Source organism: Mycena indigotica, assembly GCF_014461135.1.
Source record: "Mycena indigotica strain 171206Taipei chromosome Unknown Mind.scaff0012, whole genome shotgun sequence".
NCBI classification, from domain to species: Eukaryota; Fungi; Basidiomycota; class Agaricomycetes; order Agaricales; family Mycenaceae; genus Mycena; species Mycena indigotica.
Window position 1 is genome coordinate 1235602 of NW_023503011.1, and position 18925 is coordinate 1254526.

An 18925-nucleotide genomic window follows, 5' to 3' on the forward strand; every position below is an offset into this window, starting at 1 on the left:
TTCTGAGGCAACTCTGTAAAAGAATATATTAGGCTACTGCTCTAATAATAATATGAGAATATAATAATATAATATAATATAAAGTAATATAATGATAATTTCAGCCACAACTAGAGAGGTTGGGGTTATGTCCCAGCTGTGAATTGAACAGAGATTTCATACAGACTGCTGCTGGTGTCGGGCCACCGAGGGCCTGCCACACGCAGCAGGTGATAACAGGGAACAGGCACCCCAGTAGGAGGAATGCACACGTGGGAAGCACGTGACCAAGAACGACATTCCGAGCTGTCGCCGAGCCCAACTCAACTGTAAGGGCAACCCCGGAGGCCTGAGATCAAGGTCCTAGCAGGGGAGGATCCGAAGAGTGAACATTGGTAAGCGAATACAAATGAAGCTGACCTAGCAGGGGAGGATCCAAAGAGAAGAAACTCTAAGGGTCTGCCTGCTAGGTAGCTGACTATATACTGCTTGTCCGTAGCTGCCGCTGTCGGGCACAGAAGGCTTGGGCGGCGTCGCAGGCGAGGTCCCAGGGCGACCGTCGGGAGGGCGTTGACGGATCGGTGATTGTGTGGGCGAGATGGAGGGCCGGACCGGAGTCGGAACCGGAGTCGGACCGGAATCGGGGGCGTCTCCGGGCCGAAAGGGAGGTTCCCCTGACATCACCCCCCCCTTTGAATGCGGCGTCTCGACGCATAGACCGGAACGGAATCGAGTCGAAGGTCGCGGAGGCGATGTGTCGTGGCTTGCCGGGGTACTTACGATAGAACTCCGCAATTTTCTCCGGGGCAAAGACGCGGTCGAAGCGGACCCATTGGTCGTGCGATGCGTCGTAGCCTTTCCATCTGACGAAGTAGTTCAGCCGTTTATACCTCACCCTTGCGTCCAGGATTTCCTCTACTTCCCACTCCGGGACTCCGTCCTCGAGGTCCGGAGGGGCTGGTCGTAGCCGGGGCGTCCGTCGAAGGGGTCGTCCTGGGCGAGCTCGAGCTTGACAACGGGGAAGACCGGGTGGAGCTTCGAGTAGCGCGGAGGGAGGTCGAGCTTGTAGGCACCTTTGCTGATCTCCGCGACTATCTTGAACGGTCCGAGGCGGCGGTGGGAGAACTTCTCCGAGGGGCGAGTCGTCCTGATGTCAGAGGCATCCAGCCAAACACGGTCGCCAACCTTAAACTCCGGAGACGGAGTGCGTCTCCGGTCGTAGTAGCACTTGTATTCCTCCTTGGCCTTAGTGAGCGGCCTTGGCCGGCGACCCCAGTGGCGGTCGGTCGCGGAACTCGTTCACCGACTCCATAGCGGAGCGGACTCCGGGTTCGAAGCCCATGCGGGGAGCCGTCCCGTGTCTGTCATGAAGGGGACCTGCTGCGTGGAGGAGTGGACATGGTTGTTGTAGGCGAACTCCGCGGCCGGAATCAGCTCATCCCAGTCATCCTGCTGATAGTTGGTGAAGATCCGCAAGTACTGCTCCAGCTCCTGGTTGACGCGCTCTGTCTGACCGTCTGTCTGCGGGTGGTACGCGGTGGACGTGGCGGGCTTGATGCCGATTAGACGCCAAAGTTCTCGGGTGAAGTCCGCGATAAACTGCGAGCCGCGGTCGGAGACGTACTTCTCCGGAGTCCCATGGTGCCGCCAGACGTTCCGGTAGTAGAGGCGGGCTGCCCCTACTGCATCGACCGTTGTATGACACTCCGAGAAGTGGGGCGCTTTCCGAGGGTGTCAACGACGACCATGATCGCGTCGTACCCATGGGCTTCGGGAAGCTCTACGATGAAGTCGACGGAGACGGTATGCCAGCGTCCGGGGCGTTTCCGTGGGGTGTAGCTCTCCGTGGGGCAGTCTCCGGAGTGCCTTGGTGCGACAGCACAAGTCACAGGTCGCAACATACCGGCCGATATGGCGAGACATCTGAGGCCACCAGTAGTTCCGGGAGACCAACTCCAGGGTCTTGAAACGACCTGCGTGTCCGGCGACTCGGGTGTCATGGCAGAGCTCGATGATGCGTCTCCGGAGGTCCTTGTCCTTTGGTACGACGATCTTTCCTCGGAAATGGAGAAGACCGCCGGAGACGGCCCACTCGTCAGATCGTGGGGAGCGGGGGCCTCGAGCTTGACCTTGAACCCTAAGAGGTTGCCGGGCCGCTAGTGCGACGGGCTCCTCTAGATCAGGCTCACCGGAGAGGGCATCACAGATGTCGCGGAGGAGTTCAGAGCCGGGACCGGAAACGGAAACACCCTCGAGTGCGCGGACGTGGAAGAGTTCAGGCCGCAGAAGGACGACATCGGAGTTGTCGGAATCGACTCCGTGGTCGGGTCTCCGGGAGAGGGCGTCAGGTCGACCCATGTCACGGCCAGGCTTGTGGTGCAGCGTGAAATCGAACCGGGAGAGGTACAGGGACCACCGGGCCTGTCTCCGGTTGAGGTGCTGTGTCTTCCTGAAGTACTCCAAATTCTTATGGTCAGTCCAAATCTCGACAGGGTGCGCAGCGCCCTCGAGGAAGTGTCTATACTCCTCGAGTGTGCGGATGATCGCGAGCATCTCCTTGTCGTGGATTTCGTAGTTGCGCTGGACATCATTTAAGCTTTTGGAATAGAAAGAACCGCCCCCGTCGCATAATCAGAGCTGTCCGCCTCGAGTCGGAAAGGCTGTGCATCGTCCGGAATCGCCAGGACCGGTTCCGAGGTGACTGCATCCTTGATCGCTTGGAACGCGGAGGCCTCTGCGTCGCCCCAAGTCCATTGCTGGTCCTTCTTGGTGAGCACAAAAAGAGGCCGCGCAAGGGTCGAGAAGTCCCGAATGAACCTGCGGTAGAAATTAGCGAACCCAAGGAACTGCTGAATGTCCTTCTTGTTCTCCGGAGTCGGCCAAGCGGAGACGCCTGCGACCTTGACGGGGTCCATTTCGACGTGGTTGTGGGAGATGATGACTCCGAGGTACTCGATTGACGATTTTTCAAAGTCGCACTTCTCTGCTCGGAGGTACAACTTGTGCTCTCGGAGTCGCCGCAAGACCTCCTGAACGATCTGCCGGTGTTTCTGGAGGTCGGCATGGGCGATCAGGATGTCGTCAAGGTAGATCATGACGTCTCCGGAGAGGATGAGGTTCTGGAAAATGTCATTCATCATCGTTTGGAACGTCGCGGGGGAGTTTGTCAGGCCGAAATACATCACCAAGGGCTCGAACAGGCCTCGGTTAGTCCGGAAAGCCGCCTTCCACTCGTCACCTTCCTTGATCCGAACGTTGTTGAAGCCCCAACGGACGTCGAGTTTGGTGAAGTAACGAGCGCCTTTGAGCCGGTTGATGAGGTCGTTGATCAGCAGAAGGGGGTACCGGTTTTTGACAGTCATCGCGTTAAGAGCACGGTAGTCCTGGACGAAGCGGAGTCCGCCATCCTTCTTCTTGACGAAGAAGACCGGAGACGCCATCGGAGACTTGGAGGGGCGAATCCGGCCCGTCGAAGGCCCTTCCTCGATGAACGCGTCGAGCTCGCGTTGCTCGAGGGGCGAGATGGGGTACACCTTGCAGTTGGTGGGCTTAGTGTCTGGGGACGAGTTCAATGGCGTGGTCCCAGGCTCTCCGTTCCGGTAGCATATCGAAGGACTCCTTGTTGAAGACGTCCTGGAACTCCTTAGCCCAGTCCGGGATCTCGGAGGGCGGTGGGGCGGAGTTCCTGGCGAAGGCTTCGGCCAGACGCTGTGAGACGGTGCTACCTGCGCGTATCTCCTCTGAGGGACGGAACGAGGTGTAGAAGATGCGGTCGCCATCTTCGAGCTGGTCATCTTCGTCATCCGAGTCCGAGTCAGGCGTCAGATCAGGCAGGTCGGAATCGAGACCGGAATCGGAGTCGTCTCCGTCCTCAGGGCCAGAGAGGTCCATAGTGCAAACCGAGGGGAACGGGCCGGAGCGGAGACGTTTCTGGAGCGACCGGAGTCGCCGCAACTCGGTCCGTTCGACGTGTTCCTCCTCGCAGCAGGTCGAGCAATTGCGGGGGCACCGTGTCATCTTGACCTCCTTGGTTTCCCAATTGATCTCTGGGTTATGCTTCCGCAACCAGGAATACCCCAGGATGAGGTCTTGCTTGCCAAGATGGGTGACGGCCAGTTGAACTCGTTCGGCATGGCCCTTGTAGCGCAGGACCAAGTCCGCGATCTGTTTGATGGAGCCAGCGTCATTGGGGGTGCCATCGACATTGAAAACCGGAATCGGCTGATCGAGGGTGCGGACCGGAATGCCATTCCGAGCGACATAGTTCGTGTCAATGAAGTCGGAGGTGGCACCACAGTCGACAAGCCCAGAGAGTGAGAGCTTCAGCGCGCTGGTGGTGGACTCGAGCTCCAACGGGAGGTGGAGGGAGTTCGCCCCAGGGGCAGCGGCAACAGTGTACTGCCTGGGCAGTTTCTTTTCCCAGGCAGTGAGGCGGCGAAGGACGATGACCGGAGTGGCGGGTGGAGTCGGAGACGGAGTCGAGGCGGGGGCAGGAGAGGGTTGTGTCTTTCGTTTCGGGCTCATTGAAGGGCAAGGAACTGCATTCATCATACAAAGAGGCAAAACGATTTATAGACGCGAACGAGGGCACACCAGTCACTCGTCGCGGGGGACAAAATCCTCTCCGGCCATTGACTCCGCTGCCGTCTCTGGCAGGGCAGCTGTGTCCATGTAGCGGGCGATCAACTCCGCTAACATCTCGTCACCGAGTTGTTGGATCACCTCGTCGAGGATGTCCATTGAGCGGACGTCCGCGGGGAGGGGGCAATCCCGGGCGAGATGGTTTGGGTCGCCGCACCTGAAGCAGGCGCGACGAGGGGCACCCCCGAGCCCTGGTGCGATCCAACTCCATAGGGACAGGAGCTGGAGGCGCCGGAGCAGGGGTGCGGGCCGCGGGTGGCACGACCGGAGCCACCGGGCGGAAGGGGGCCGGAGCCGGGATGCGGTTGACCGGAAACGGAGTCCGAATCAAACCGCCAGGCGTCTTGGGGGCGGCTGACTTGATCAGCTTGGCCCGGACCAGGGCCTCGTATTGACGGAAGGCCCGGGTGCGCCAGCTAAGGTAGTCCCGGAGGTCCGGGGGTCGTTCGAGGACGTGATTCCGTTATTGATCAAGGGATCAAGTCCATGGCGGAACTTGGTCACCTTGACCAACGCGTCTTCGAATCCGGCGAGGTCCATCAGGTCCTCGAAGTCGTCAGTGTACTGGTAGACATCCTTCGTGCCCATGTGATAGGCGGAAGTCTCCAGCTTGGAGAGAGCGTGATCTTGCTTGTTCTCCTCGACGAACCGGAGTCGAAACTCGGAAACGAACGAGCCCCAGGACGGAAACGGAAACGGGGCTTTGCTTCCGTGGCGCTCCGCCCATTGCTGAGCGGGTCCTTCTGCCATAAACGACATGGCATAGCGGACGGCCTTTTCCTCGCTCGCCTCTCCGTTGACCACGAAGGCCTCGGGGGCAAGGCGGGCGTAGGTGCGGACGGCGTAGAGGAACGCGCGGCCGCGTTTCCGGTCGCCGTTGAAGGTGAACGGGGGGTTTGGTCGCAAGACCAATTTTGAGGCGAAGTTGATGTCGCCAAAAAGGGCTTCGGAGTCGCCCTGGACCGGAGTCGGAGTCGGAATCGACGTCTCCGGCGATGGTGTTTGGGGTCCGCCAGCATTATTAGCGGCGGCAGCAGCAGCAGAAGCCTGGTTGGTGAGTAAAGCAAGGGCCTCAGTTAGGCTGTCAATTTTCGCCTCGAGTGAGTCCAGCCGGGCGTCTGCGGTAGGAGTGACTCCGGACGGCATGACGGGTGCGGGGACCACAGGAGTAGAGGAGGAGGGGACAAGTGGCAGGGGCGGTGACGAGGGCGGAACGGACTTGTACTCCGAGCCTGAGTCAGCGCCGAACCTGGCAATCTTGTCCGGTTAATCCCGTAGAGAGTTTCTTCTGCTGTAAGGGCAACCCCGGAGGCCTGAGATCAAGGTCCTAGCAGGGGAGGATCCGAAGAGTGAACATTGGTAAGCGAATACAAATGAAGCTGACCTAGCAGGGGAGGATCCGAAGAGAAGAAACTCTAAGGGTCCGCCTGCTAGGTAGCTGACTATATACTGCTTGTCCGTAGCTGCCGCTGTCGGGCACAGAAGGCTTGGGCGGCGTCGCAGGCGAGGTCCCAGGGCGACCGTCGGGAGGGCGTTGACGGATCGGTGATTGTGTGGGCGAGATGGAGGGCCGGACCGGAGTCGGAACCGGAGTCGGACCGGAATCGGGCGCGTCTCCGGGCCGAAAGGGAGGTTCCCCTGACATCAACACAATCCATTATCTGACTTGATTTTGGCCCTGAAAATGGTGCTCCTCAGAATGATATATGATAATTGATGATATCTTATCCATAATAATACCAGAAGCATATCAGAGTAATATCTATATATATAATTTTGAATAATATAATATTGGGCCTTGGTTTGAAACCATTTGACAAATGGTTTCTGTCACACACACCAAGATTTCAGATGAAAGCTAGTTACCAAAGGAAGGGTGACAAAAATGGGCTCATTTCAAACTCACTGAATGTTTGTACCAGATTAGTGTATGCATATCACTCTTTGACATTTATCATGACTAATATCAGATTACTATTTTATGACCCCAATCGGTGGGAAATTATTACACTAAACATGGGACTACATTTGTTGAAGTCGAGTTCAGAAGTTTTGTTGCAGAAAGGGCTGTAAGTAGTGGTTCATGACACCCAACAAAGGTGTGCATTCTCTTAATTCGGCCAAGCTGATCAAATCTCACATGCATCCAGATTCCAAGATCCCATGCCAAACTACAATGGTCCGAGACTTGTTTGATCGTGATACAACAGATATTTCGATTACACGTACACCTGCGCCTCACAACCGCCAGCCAAGATTCAAATGCACCGCCTTGACCGCTGTGTAATGCCGCAGCGCATACTCGCCGAGCTCCCGTCCGATTCCACTCTGCTTGTACCCGCCAAACGGCACCTTCGGGTCGGGGTTATTGGTCGTGTTGACGCCGACGGTGCCCGCCTTGAGCTGGTTGGCCGTCTCGATCGCGCGCTTAAGGTTTTCGGTGAAGACGCTTGCCGCAAGCCCGTACTTGGTGTCGTTCGCGCGCTTGATCGCGTCGGCGGGGTCCGTGAAGCGGATCAGCACGCCGACGGGGCCGAAGATCTCCTCGCGCACGATCTCCATGTCGTCGGAGACGTCCGTGAAGAGCGTTGGCTGTACGAAGTACCCGTTCGTGCCGTGCTGCTCACCACCGCAGAGCAGTGTGGCGCCAGCCTCTTTGCCCGACTTGATGAAGCCCATGATGCGCTGTGAGGGGCGATGAGAGCGGTGTGTATACAGCGGAAGGAGAGACATACGTCGAGTTGCCCTTTGCTGACCTGCGGTCCTTGCTCGCTTGTCGCCGCCATTGGATCCCCAAGCACACGATTCTTTGCTGCTTCCACAAACTTGGCCACGAAGGCATCGTAGATACCATCCTGCACGTAGACGCGTGAGTTAGCGATACAGGACTGGCCCTGATTCCAACTGTGAAATGCAATATCAGACTGCGTCATAGAAAGCATGCGATACCACGCACAAGATCCCATGAACAGCCCATTTGACTGCCTGGTCCAAATCCGCGTCATCGAAGATAATGGTAGGGCTCTTCCCTCCTAATTCAAGGGTGACATCCTTTAGATTCGAGTTCGCCGCAGCAGTCATGATCTTTCGTCCCACGAGGGTCGACCCCGTGAATGCGACCTGCCACCCATCCAGTTCAGTAGACTGCATGCATGAGAAAGAAGACGTCACATACCTTCTCGATATCGTTATGCTCCGCAATAGCCTGGCCCGCCACTGGACCATATCCAATGAGGATGTTGACGACACCGTCTGGGAAGCCCGCCTCCTTGATGAGACTGCCCATGCGCAGCGCGGTGAGTGGCGTCAGCTCAGACGGCTTCAGAACGATCGTGTTGCCCGTCGCCAGTGCTGGACCGATCTTCCACGACATCATCAAGAGTGGGAAATTCCCTACGGGGTGTCAATCACTTTGCGAGGGCAAAAAGGACAAGACAGACAAGGAATGATCTGTCCAACAACGCCAATGGGTTCATGTCGCGTGTAGGTCATCTTGCTTTCGTCGGTCTCAATGGTCTGTCCCGCGATCGTCTGCGCGAGACTGGCGTAGTACCTATGCAAACGTGTCAGACGATAAGTTCCTGCCGTGTATCAGTCAAACAACATACTTGATGGTAGCGATGCTTCCACGAATATCTGCGTTCTTCGCCCAGAACAGCGTTTTCCCTGCCCTCCGTTAGCTACTGCTTCCAACGAAGAAGGACACCAAACACACCATTATCCAATGCCTCCAGTGCAGCCAGCTCATCGCTATGCGCCTCCATAAGCGACGCGAGCTTGTTGAGCAACTCCGAGCGGCGCGCGCCGTTGGCCTTCAATCCCCAAACGGTGTCGAAGGCCTTTTGTGCGGCGATGACTGCGGCGTCAACGTCCGCGGCAACCGCCTCTGCGACCTTGGTGATGAGCTCGCCAGTAGCAGGGTTAATCACACTATCGCCAGGTGAGACAATATGGAGAGGGGGGTAAAGATAAACACGCACTCGATGGTCGTCCCATTCGCACCGTCTCTGAACTTGCCGTCGATGTATACACCGGTCTCGAAGGTACTCGTGCCCTTGTACGCCGGGGAGTCGAAGGTGTAGCTGAAGGTTGTCGCCATGGTTGGAGGGGGAGAAGTGTGGGGGTGACGATCAGTCTAGCAGTCTATCTATGCGAAGTGCCGGATGCAGTTTGCTTTATGGTGGGAGCAAGTGCGGTCAGCAGCCAAGCCAACGCGCGGCCATCGAGAATTGTTCTAGGTCATGCTGACTTACCCGCATTCAGTCCACGGAGCCCGCATTCAATATGCTTAGGAAGCCCGGGCGCTTCTTCGTGATGCCCTCCCTATTCTTTCCCTGGTCTCCTTCTCCCAGTGGCGTCCGTGTTGGATGTTGGCTACGGAGCGAGTGTGGACGTCCGCTGCCTCCGCTCGACATACACATGGCGTCGTCACAGACCCCGGCGGTCGTCGGGCAGAGAAAGAAAAAATGTGGCGTGTATGTAAGCCGTCACGCGGGATGTGACTCCACTGCCACGTCTTTTGCTTCCCCACGTCAGCAATGAGCATCCTTGGGATCCGCCTGCCAATCCATACATGTGGAGGGCCATAACTCTTACTAAACCCTCATTCTCCCGGGGTTACTTCCGTGCAACGCCCAACCCATCGCTAGTTGGCCCCCTCTTAGCCGCTCCTTCGTTTTCACTTTACCTGGGTGAATAGGCTTCAAGCGGCCTTGTCGGACAAATCACGCGGGTTAAGGCGGCCGAGGGTGGTCATTGCGTCAGCGGCTCGTCAGACGGGGCTCAGGGGGCTCGCATTTATGGAGGAAATTCTCAAGGTGCGAAGCCATATCTTCTTGAGTGAAAGCTGCATTGCTGACCGCCGGCGTTTAGGCGAGAATTTGTTCGAATTCTTCCCGGAATCGCTTGCTGCCACCCCTGCATTCACATTCGCCACACTACCCTGGTGCGTATCCTGTTCCACGTCGCAGAAACAATACTTATTGCGATCTGACAAGTCAACACTCTCTAAAGCTCTCCGAAAATCCTTCAATTCCCCCTGACCTTACAAGGAATGCCAACCCTCATGATTCTCGATGATCTCTCTGGCTTTTGTATGTCGAAGCTGGAGTTGTATCTCAAAAGGCAACGGCGTACGGCCCGACGAGCCCTCGTATTCTGCCAACGAAATCGGCGCGCCAGGCACCTGAGCAAAGTTATATGCCCTCGAAAAGCAAAGCATCAGCGAAATCCTGATTCCGAGGATAAAACCATACCAAAGCATCCCGCTCACGGCTAGCCAGATCTCCCGCTCAGCAATCGCGAACCCAGGGCAGATTCTGCGTCCCGCGCCGAATGCCCAATGGTCCCTCGCCATCGGATCACGCAGCTTGCTGGACGCAGACGAGCTCAGGTCGTCTCCCAAATATCGCTCGGGGTTGAAAGTGTAGCTGTCGGGGTAGCGCGTTTCGTCGTGGTGCATCGTCCAGCAATTCAGGATGACAACTGTGCCCTTTGGAATGAACATCCCGTTGTAGACAAAGTCAGCTGTCGAATAGTGCGGCGTGGGCACCCAGAACGGGGAGTGAATCCGCTGGACCTGTCAGACGACTCAATTACGGAAGCAACAACAAGGTGGCAAAAGGAAGACCTCTTTGATAATGGCACGAATCTATTGGATACGGTCAGTGCAGCATCTGCAGACCGCACTACAAACGCAAACTTACGTAGGGCAGGTCCTTTTCGTCTTCATTCGTCGGGAGTCGATCTCGCCCGACGACCTGATCAAGCTCGGCGTGAGCGGCAGCAGCAACGGCCGGATGAGTCGCCATGAACGCAATAAACCACTGTAGAATGCCGGCAATCTTGCCCCATATTCTCAGTCAACGTAACTCTGTTGGATCCTGCAACATACCGAATGGACGCCGCCAAAGGCAAATGCGACTGCAAGCATCAACACGTCCTCGTGCTCCCATGCTTCATTCTGTAGGATGTGCTTTATAGCGCACTCTGGGATCGCGTCGGCCTCGCCATTGTCGAGACGTTCCTGCATTGCTGCAATCATGCTCCCGTATTGGTCATTCATCTCGGCGTTCAGCTGAGCCGCGCGTTTGTATGTCCGGGTCGGAAACCAGCGCAGCGGCTTGACAAAATCGATGGCATTGGATGTGGGCGAGGTGATGTCGTCAAACTCCATTACCAACCGCTGAATGCGATGGAGTAGAGCATCTTCCAGCGAGGTCGTCCGTTGACCAAAGGAAACGCGTAGCATGTTACTATTGGTGTCTCGCGTGAGTCCAAACAGTCATAGGAGCTTGCGTACTTGAGGGTGAACCTCACTGCACTCAATGCAGGTGTAACGGGTTTCGCACAAGCGTTGGACTCGTCGTACAACGAGCGCAGCAACGTCACCACTTCGCTTTCGATTGCGTCGCTATAACCCGCAACCGCCCTCTCTGACAGAAAGCGCATCGCCGTATTTCTATGATCCCGCCTTCATGAAATGCATCAGCTTTGTCTCAGCCCGAGCGGAATACTCACCAACGTTGGTCATACGGGTTGGCCGTGATCGCCCTGTCATGCAGGATGACCTCGTTTTTGACGTAGTAGTCCTTGCGACTCGAGAACACGGCACCATTCTCAACGAGGAGGTCCTGCGCGACGCGTGGGTGGCTAAGCACCACGATGAGCTGGTCTCCGAACCACACGGAGTACAGTGGCCCGAATGCCCGCGCCCACTTATCGAACACGAGCTCATTGTACTGGCCAAGCCAGAGCCGCCGGAACAGCGGCCCTGGGGGGAGAGGCTCGTCGCGTGGCCCCCGAAGCTGTTTGCGGAAGAGTAGAGGGGCGAGGTAGGTCAGCATGCCGAGAATGGCCACGGACAGGAGGGCCATGGGAGACACCTGATAGGTGTTTATGGTCAGCAGCTGCTCATTCGTCGGATATGTCTGCTATCACTGACGAGAATGGAAGGGAGCGCGACTGTCGCGGATGAAGCAGCCATTGTGGTGCGTCGGAGGAGTCAGTCGGAAAGGGAATGTGAACCCCACCCTCGCAAGTGCAGCGCATCTTATTCCAACTGTTTTCCCTTTTTTAGAACCAAAGTGTTCGCGGAACAACCGCAGGCAGTGAGTCACCAACTCAGCCTGCGATTACCGTTTAGCAGCCTCCGTTTTCGGCCATCCGCATGCACACTGGCATTGGCAACTTGAAAGATGGATACTGATCACATAAAGTTTCCCCGTACAATATTAATGCATTCTTCGGCAATGCGTGATCGGTGCGCAGGAGATGGCAGACGGTCTCGTCGGCAACAGAACGTATTCGAACGCACCAGGCGAATGGACAAGAGTTGGGCTGCGTGAGACCCATGTTGTCGTCTTGTTGGCCCTGGTGAGCCATCACAGGTCGAAGAACTAAGCATAGTATGAATTGTCGGTAACTTCCGTGCGAAACAAGTTCAATACGAACGCACAAGCCTGAGGTTGCAATACTTGGAGGATTACCTCGGTATCCTTCTTACCAATCGCTCATGCTGTCTGCGACGCCGATGTCCTTGTTGCCGTTGGATTCCCCGCCCGTGAGGTGACCTGCTCCGAGTCTCCGTAACGTCGGCACCTCACCCGCAGGCTATGCCGGGCGGATGGTCGGAATCCACGTGCAACTGCTGATGAATGCGGAGAAAACTCACGTCGACCCTTCACACACCTTGCTTTTTCAGATTTGGGTATTACTTACGAAGTTCTTCCGGGATCGACATCATGATACTCACCCGATCAGTGTGCCCGTTTACGAGCCTGCCAGCACTGGACAAGATCCATCATTCATCCTGTCAAAATCTTGAGCATAAGATTAGAAACACAACTAGCGGAAAGGGAGTCGGCGCTCACGGGGTATCAAGAATAGAATGGCGGAGCTCATGAGTTCGCGTTGGCTTCGCGATATCAGTGATGTAAGAAGCAGCTGCCCAATCACAACTCAGTTCTATCTTGAGCACTCAATACTTATACTATACAAGTCCACAACATCCGCGCTTCTTCCTCTGATTGGCTTCTCTCACGCACTCACGCACACCCCACCCGCGGAACCAACTGCCACACGACGTCCCTGTTCGGAATACTATAAGCAGACACTTTCTCCCTCCCAACTCGCCTGTTCTTGCTCGCCGCCATGATACCAATGCCATCGTTCTCAAACCCTGCCGAGGCTGCGCACGGGCCTATGCTCATCGGGTATGTCGTTTGCTCCTACCGCTTGCTAAGAGCGCTGAGGCAAAGGTGGGGCAGGACAATCTTGAACGTCCTGCTCATGGGCGTCATGATCGTGCAGGTGTACATCTATGCAACCACTTACTCACGGTAGGGTTCCCTCTTCCCTTTCTGCTAGTTTTTACACAGTAGTCAGCGATTCAAAGTGGATCAAGGTGTTCATTGCAGTGCTCACCGTCGCGGACACACTCAATACCGCGTTCATGATTTACTACATGTATGACACGCTCATCCTCCACTTCGGCGATTTCAATTATCTGGGCTCTGCAAATTGGAGTGAGTGATAAGTTCGCCTGCTTCACAGTAGAATTTACTCAATGTCCAATATAGTCTTTGCGACAGACCCAGCGATGGTTGGCCTTATTGGAGCAATGGTCGAGGGGTTCTACGCCTGGCGCATTTTCGCGTTGACCAAGAGTTATATCATCACGGGCTTGGTAGGCTTTTGTGCCGCCGCCGATTTCTGTCTGTCACAGTCTCGAGTTTTTGTTGTTAATATTGTTGTTGACTCCAAACCAGTTGGCGCAATGGCGACGGCTGCAGCAATTTCTTACATTCCGCAGTTTGCCCGGTTCACCGAGTTCCAGGAGACAGTTATTGTCTGGATCGTCGGAGCGACGGTGCGTCTTTTTGGTTTCTTTATAGGGAATCATTAGGTCTCACTCTCGAAAAATGCAGACTGCTGACCTTCTCATTACTGGCACGCTCGTTTTCTATCTTAATACCCACCGCACTGGCTTCTCTTCCACGGATACAAAGCTAGACAAGCTTATTCGTTTAACTATGCAAACGGGGATGATCAGTTTTGCGTTTTCCATGGTTCATCTAGGACTTTACCTTGGCTATGTTCGTCAGACTCGCTGTTTCTCGACCCGATACTGAAACCACCTACAGCCAACCGGCTTGCATCTCCTCTTCAACTTCCCCCAGTCGAAGCTCTACTCCAACTCGCTAATGTCAACGCTGAATGCGCGCGGCGGATGGGGGCAGCGCACGGAGGCCGCTGACTCGCAGCACGCCAATTACCCAAACACCGGGTCAAACAACGTCCCGTTGCAAGTCTCGGTTGGCGTGCACTCGTTCTCCGCGGTCAGCTCCTCAAACCACGGGAAGAAGAGCTTCGGGCGGAGTGCGGGAGATTTGGATGGCGTCATCGATATGGATGCGGAGTTGCGCAAGTCTCATGGTGTATAGACCTATTCATTGCGACTGTGCAGTCTAAGTTTATCGTTATTCAGCTGTCCTTCCTTTATCGTAGGCGTACAGACCCACCTGTGCTTCGGTTCTTTTATGAGTTGTATTTATTCGGGGCCGAACACTGGAGTGATTTTGCTAGAAAAACTCGTCACTGGTCAATATAGATAATAATTGATCGTCAAAAGCAGGACTTACGAAGGCTGATCATACCATATGTAAGGTCAAAATACGCGCTTTCGCTGAGGCACACCAGGCAGTGCAGCTCGAGACCAGCGATCAACTCTATTTTCGGGGACGCCGAACAACTTCGTCCGTTTTCCGCCATTTTATCGACTCCACTCTTCCTTCCACGCGTTCAGCCGTGTCAGGGGAATAATGGATATGAAGACACGCTTGAAAGCACGACCATTCATGCCACTACATGGGCCATCTGACATTGCGGCGGTCGCTGTGTCAATGTGGGTTCAAATGGATCTACGGCGGTGGTATTAGGGATTTATTTGCAAATTTGAATATGTGATCATACGGACGTGAACGCAGAAGCATGGACAAGCATAAGCACACTGGCACGCGCTTCAATTCTGAGTGAGGTACCAACTGTAGAGCGCAGAGGGATGATTTGCGCTTCGGAAATGACCGGATATTGGTGGGCGGTAGCATCGCGGTTGGTAAGTTGCAGTGTCTAGTGCGGGGTCAGGTGAGGAAGGCGGTGAATGTATATCCTACGCCAGGGCATCCAGATTGAATGCAAAAACGTCAGACAGTGAAGCCGGAGATATCTGCAACGACCGCCGCGGGAGCAATTCGCATCTTACGCCAGGAAGTCGCTATCCTGTATGCGTATAGCTTGGAAGCAATTCCGCGGGGACGCATGGTCGGCGACGTCAGTGGAGTGGGAGACGAAAGCAAGAAGAAAAAACACGTAATCTGTGACACTCGTGACTGAGCGGCAATCACTGTGACGGTAACATGGACACGTCACTCTCCTCCTTTGCCTTCTACACTCGCCTTCTATGGTAAAACGCTCAGGCTGGCATTTATTAATATGTATCGACGTTCAAGATAGTGGGCGATGATTGTCGGTACGCCCACGTTCTGACATCGGAGAACCCGGCGGTGCCAACTAACTGGATAACAAACAGTATCTGTCTATCGCTAGACCCCCACAAACATCCTTCTTTTCCTCGTGATGCATCATTCTCCTTCTCAAAGCTCTTAACTTCTCAACAATATAAACCATCCCTCTGATTCCTGCTTGCTCTACCCGCCATTTCCCGTCGCTCATTACTCCTCCCATGCGCTCCCGTGCATTCCTGTCGCTACTCTCCAGCGCTCTTCTCTACGGCGCTTTGGCTGCTTTAGTCTCCCTTGATGCAGACGCGACCGTTTCAGCTGATGCAGACGCGCTGCTTGGGCTTGATGCATGTCCCGATCCGGCCAAGGCGAATTACGATTTTATAGTGGTTGGCGCCGGGGTTGGGGGCGGTCCTGTTGCTTCGAGGCTGGTCAAGGCCGGCTTCTCGGGTGAGTTCGACTATATTTAGCTCTTACCTCCTTTGACCGATATTTATATAGTACTGCTTGTTGACGCGGGGCACGATGTTACGACCGTCAACTCTACCATCCCATTCTACTTCGGCCGTGCCATAGAGGGTTAGCCTTATTTTCTCATGCTTCTTCTCTGACTCTAACTGCTAACCTAGACCCCGCCTCCGAATTGAATTACAGCCACTCGCAATACTCTCTTGGCGCCAAGTTCCCCCGCGATGGCGAATGGTACCCCCGCGCGCGCGCCTTGGGTGGCTCGACCATCCACAATGCTATGATCAACCACATTGGGTTGACGCGCAAGGACTTCGACGCCATCGCTGGCATGTTCAACGATTCGACTTGGAGTTACGATCACATGCGCTCATACTTCACGAAGCTCGAGCGCAATTTGTACGCTGAAGCGGGCGATGCGAATCACGGATTTGATGGATGGCTTACAACCAGCTTGAACCCCACACAGATAATTGTGTTGCCACAATTCGCCGGTGAGATATACACATCTTTCTTATTGACCGCCGAGACTCAAACAATTGTAGACAATCAATTACTCGACGTCGTAGGTACCATGGGCAGCTTCCCTCCCGGGGTAATCTCCGACATCAATGCTGCGGAGACGGAGGCTGCCTTTGGCGCAGGCGTTCCCTCCTACACCATCTCAGAAGTCCACAACCGGTCGTATGTTCACGACTTCATCCGCGACACCCACGCCGCGGCGCCGAAAAAGTTGACGCTCGCCACGGACACGCTCGTCACCAAGATCCAGTTGTGCAAGAGCAAGAAGACCGGAAAGCCCCAGGCCTATGGTGTCCAACTAGTTCCCAATGCGGCCCTGCCCGTCGCAAGCAATTTTAACGGCAAGAAGATCCTAGTACCCAAACTTGTCACCGCAAAATACGAGGTCATCATCAGCGCCGGCGTGTTTCAAACCCCGCAACTCGTGAGATATGCACACCACGTACATATTCGTCACTCACAAGGTCTCGTAGTTGATGCTCTCCGGAATCGGCGACAAAAAGCAACTCACCGCCAACGGCATCCAACCCATCGTGAACCTTCCCGGAGTCGGCGCCAACTTGCAGGATCATGACGAATTGTCCGTCATCTGGACGCTCAAGCAGAATCATACTCTCTATAATGGTTGCACGGTCCTTTACGACGGCAAGGATGACCCATGCTTAGCCGAATGGAGTGCAACAGGCGGGCAAAATCTTTACTCGCTCGGGGCTGCCCTTTGGATGCTCCAGACGAACAGCACCCCGGGGTTAACGGAGCCAGATATCATGGTCTATTGGTTCCCTGCATATTTTGCGGTGTGTTGACTGGCTGTGTCCTTTTGCTCGCGGCTGAGATACTGTTTATAGGGCTTTTATCACGGGTTTCCCGAACAGATTGCAAACGTCCACAACGCACTGACGGCCATCACCCTGAAAGCGCACCCATCGTCGCGCGGCACCGTCCAACTGACTGGCCCACATCCACAGGACAAGCTCGTCATCAACAAGCACCGCTTCGAGGGCCCAGGAGGTCCAGCAGACATCGCATCCCTGCGTGAAGGCGTCAAGATCGCACGCTCCGTCGTAGCGCAAACCGGTATCATAGATCATGTCGACGCCGAGGTATATCCCGGACCGCAAGCGGCCAGCGATGCGCAGATCGAGGACCATGTATTGCAGAGGGTGTTTGGACACCACGCGTGTTGCACGGCAAAAATTGGCGCCGATGGTGGTGAGTCCAGCCATTCGCCCACTCCTCTTCCAAAGTGACTCTTGATTGTAGATCCAACTGCCGTCCTTGACAACAACTTCCAAGTCCGCGGGGTCGGCAACCTGCGTGTGGTCGACATCAGCTCATGGGCAAATGTTCCTGGATGGTTTGTCACAACGCCAACGTACATGGTAAGCTCGGTTTCCCTTTCTGGGACTGTTTCGTTGAATGCGTGTAGATATCGGAAAAGGCCGCTGATATCCTGATTGCACAATACTCTTAGGAGCTGCACAGGCCAGTTATATTTATTTGTTGTTTTGGGTTACGTAGCTCCTAATGTAATTTCTTGTGTCAATACAACATATCATCAAAGTTGAAGCAAATGTCCATTTTAACAAGAGAAAGAGCTTTAGACACTCCGGAGTTTACCGGAAATCTGGCTCTCGGAAGGCAGTTCAAAAAAAATATTAGTTTTTGAATGATTTTTTATTATCGAAAGCCAATACTTAATTTCCACAAATAGAGAGTTGGTTACAAAATTATTGGTTTTTCTGCCTAACTGTCTGAAAAAGGAAATTTCTGTTTTTTAGAATTAGTTTTTGCAGCCCTAACCACCTGTTAATCCCAATTATCTCTTCTGATTAGAATGGACACCCAAGTGCACTGTCCATTCTAATTAGAAGAAATGTCTCAAAACTCCCTTAGGGATGCTGCAATAAAGGTGGCAATAAAACTGCAATATTTCTGAGAGGCTCTAAGTCATTTCTTCGAATCGGGGTTTTGCTCCAAAACGGCCACCCGAAGCTGGACTTATATAGCAGAGGTCAGGGCCTCAGAATCAGAATCAGAATCAGAATCAGAATCACTCCCTCCCATCCTTATCCACCCAGGCTAGCTAGAGATCCATGTTTATTTTTTCACAGTTGATAAAGGTTAAATGCTACTATAAGTGAATGCCTTCCCCTCTCAGTATGGAATTTACTTGGGACTGCAAATGGACACACCAGAATCTTAGTTTGGAGTCTCTGGATATAAAAATTAGTAATTAGTTGCCGACCGTATTCGGTATGGAGAGCAGGTTTCCAAGAAGATGAAGGTCTCAGAGCGGCACCTTCCCTTGCTTCGACAATTCTTCGAGGTCCGTCTGGCAGATCTCTTTCACATTTTATTCCTCTGATATTCACTGCAGACCAAAAATCTGGAAGAACGTGAAATCATGGCATTTGTTGCCACTGTTGCGTTGCATGAGGAGGCCATGGCTTTGGCAGTGGCCAAGGCTGAGCAGTGGACGCCGAGTAATGACCAGATGGTCCGGTTCTACATACCACCATTCCGTTTACTGATGCGCAATTGCAGAAAGCAATCTGCAAGCACTCTCGGACCATGCTGCTGCTTCCCGAGTTGCGGTTCTTCGACAGCGCATCTGAGTTGGCATTGGCAGTGCGTCTTATGATGTTGGCGACAGCATCCAAGTCCTCACCCATTATAGGCAGCGCTTCTCCGCAGTACCCGTTATGGGTTCCCAACCGAGGAGAATGACGCGGCACATGATGGATTGGTCGTCATCTGTGCGCGTCAAATGAGCTTGGCCAAGAACACATTGA

At 54.4% G+C, this 18925-nt stretch overlaps 4 protein-coding genes across 4 annotated transcripts; 2 read left to right on the plus strand and 2 right to left on the minus strand.

The window, feature by feature from the left end:
- Window positions 1-6858: 6858 nt before the first annotated feature.
- MIND_01234700 (Aldehyde dehydrogenase) lies at window positions 6859-8719 on the minus strand (the record flags this gene model as incomplete). Its single annotated transcript, XM_037368842.1, has 8 exons — window positions 6859-7305; window positions 7356-7524; window positions 7577-7740; window positions 7796-8013; window positions 8061-8173; window positions 8229-8286; window positions 8336-8550; window positions 8601-8719. The coding sequence occupies 8 exons, from the start codon at window positions 8717-8719 to the stop codon at window positions 6859-6861; spliced, it is 1503 nt and encodes a 500-aa protein (XP_037214810.1).
- Window positions 8720-9664: 945 nt separating this feature from the next.
- MIND_01234800 (Cytochrome P450) lies at window positions 9665-11605 on the minus strand (the record flags this gene model as incomplete). Its single annotated transcript, XM_037368843.1, has 7 exons — window positions 9665-10198; window positions 10250-10270; window positions 10326-10463; window positions 10514-10874; window positions 10922-11092; window positions 11140-11504; window positions 11564-11605. 7 exons carry the CDS (start codon window positions 11603-11605, stop codon window positions 9665-9667), a joined length of 1632 nt encoding a protein of 543 aa, XP_037214811.1.
- A 1166-nt stretch (window positions 11606-12771) lies between these two features.
- On the plus strand, window positions 12772-14063 carry MIND_01234900 (uncharacterized protein; the record flags this gene model as incomplete). Its single annotated transcript, XM_037368844.1, has 6 exons — window positions 12772-12959; window positions 13006-13145; window positions 13200-13334; window positions 13389-13489; window positions 13548-13715; window positions 13764-14063. The coding sequence occupies 6 exons, from the start codon at window positions 12772-12774 to the stop codon at window positions 14061-14063; spliced, it is 1032 nt and encodes a 343-aa protein (XP_037214812.1).
- Window positions 14064-15361: 1298 nt separating this feature from the next.
- On the plus strand, window positions 15362-17604 carry MIND_01235000 (Choline dehydrogenase; the record flags this gene model as incomplete). Its single annotated transcript, XM_037368845.1, has 8 exons — window positions 15362-15590; window positions 15642-15719; window positions 15770-16102; window positions 16154-16554; window positions 16604-16927; window positions 16979-17342; window positions 17394-17512; window positions 17560-17604. 8 exons carry the CDS (start codon window positions 15362-15364, stop codon window positions 17602-17604), a joined length of 1893 nt encoding a protein of 630 aa, XP_037214813.1.
- Window positions 17605-18925: the final 1321 nt, after the last annotated feature.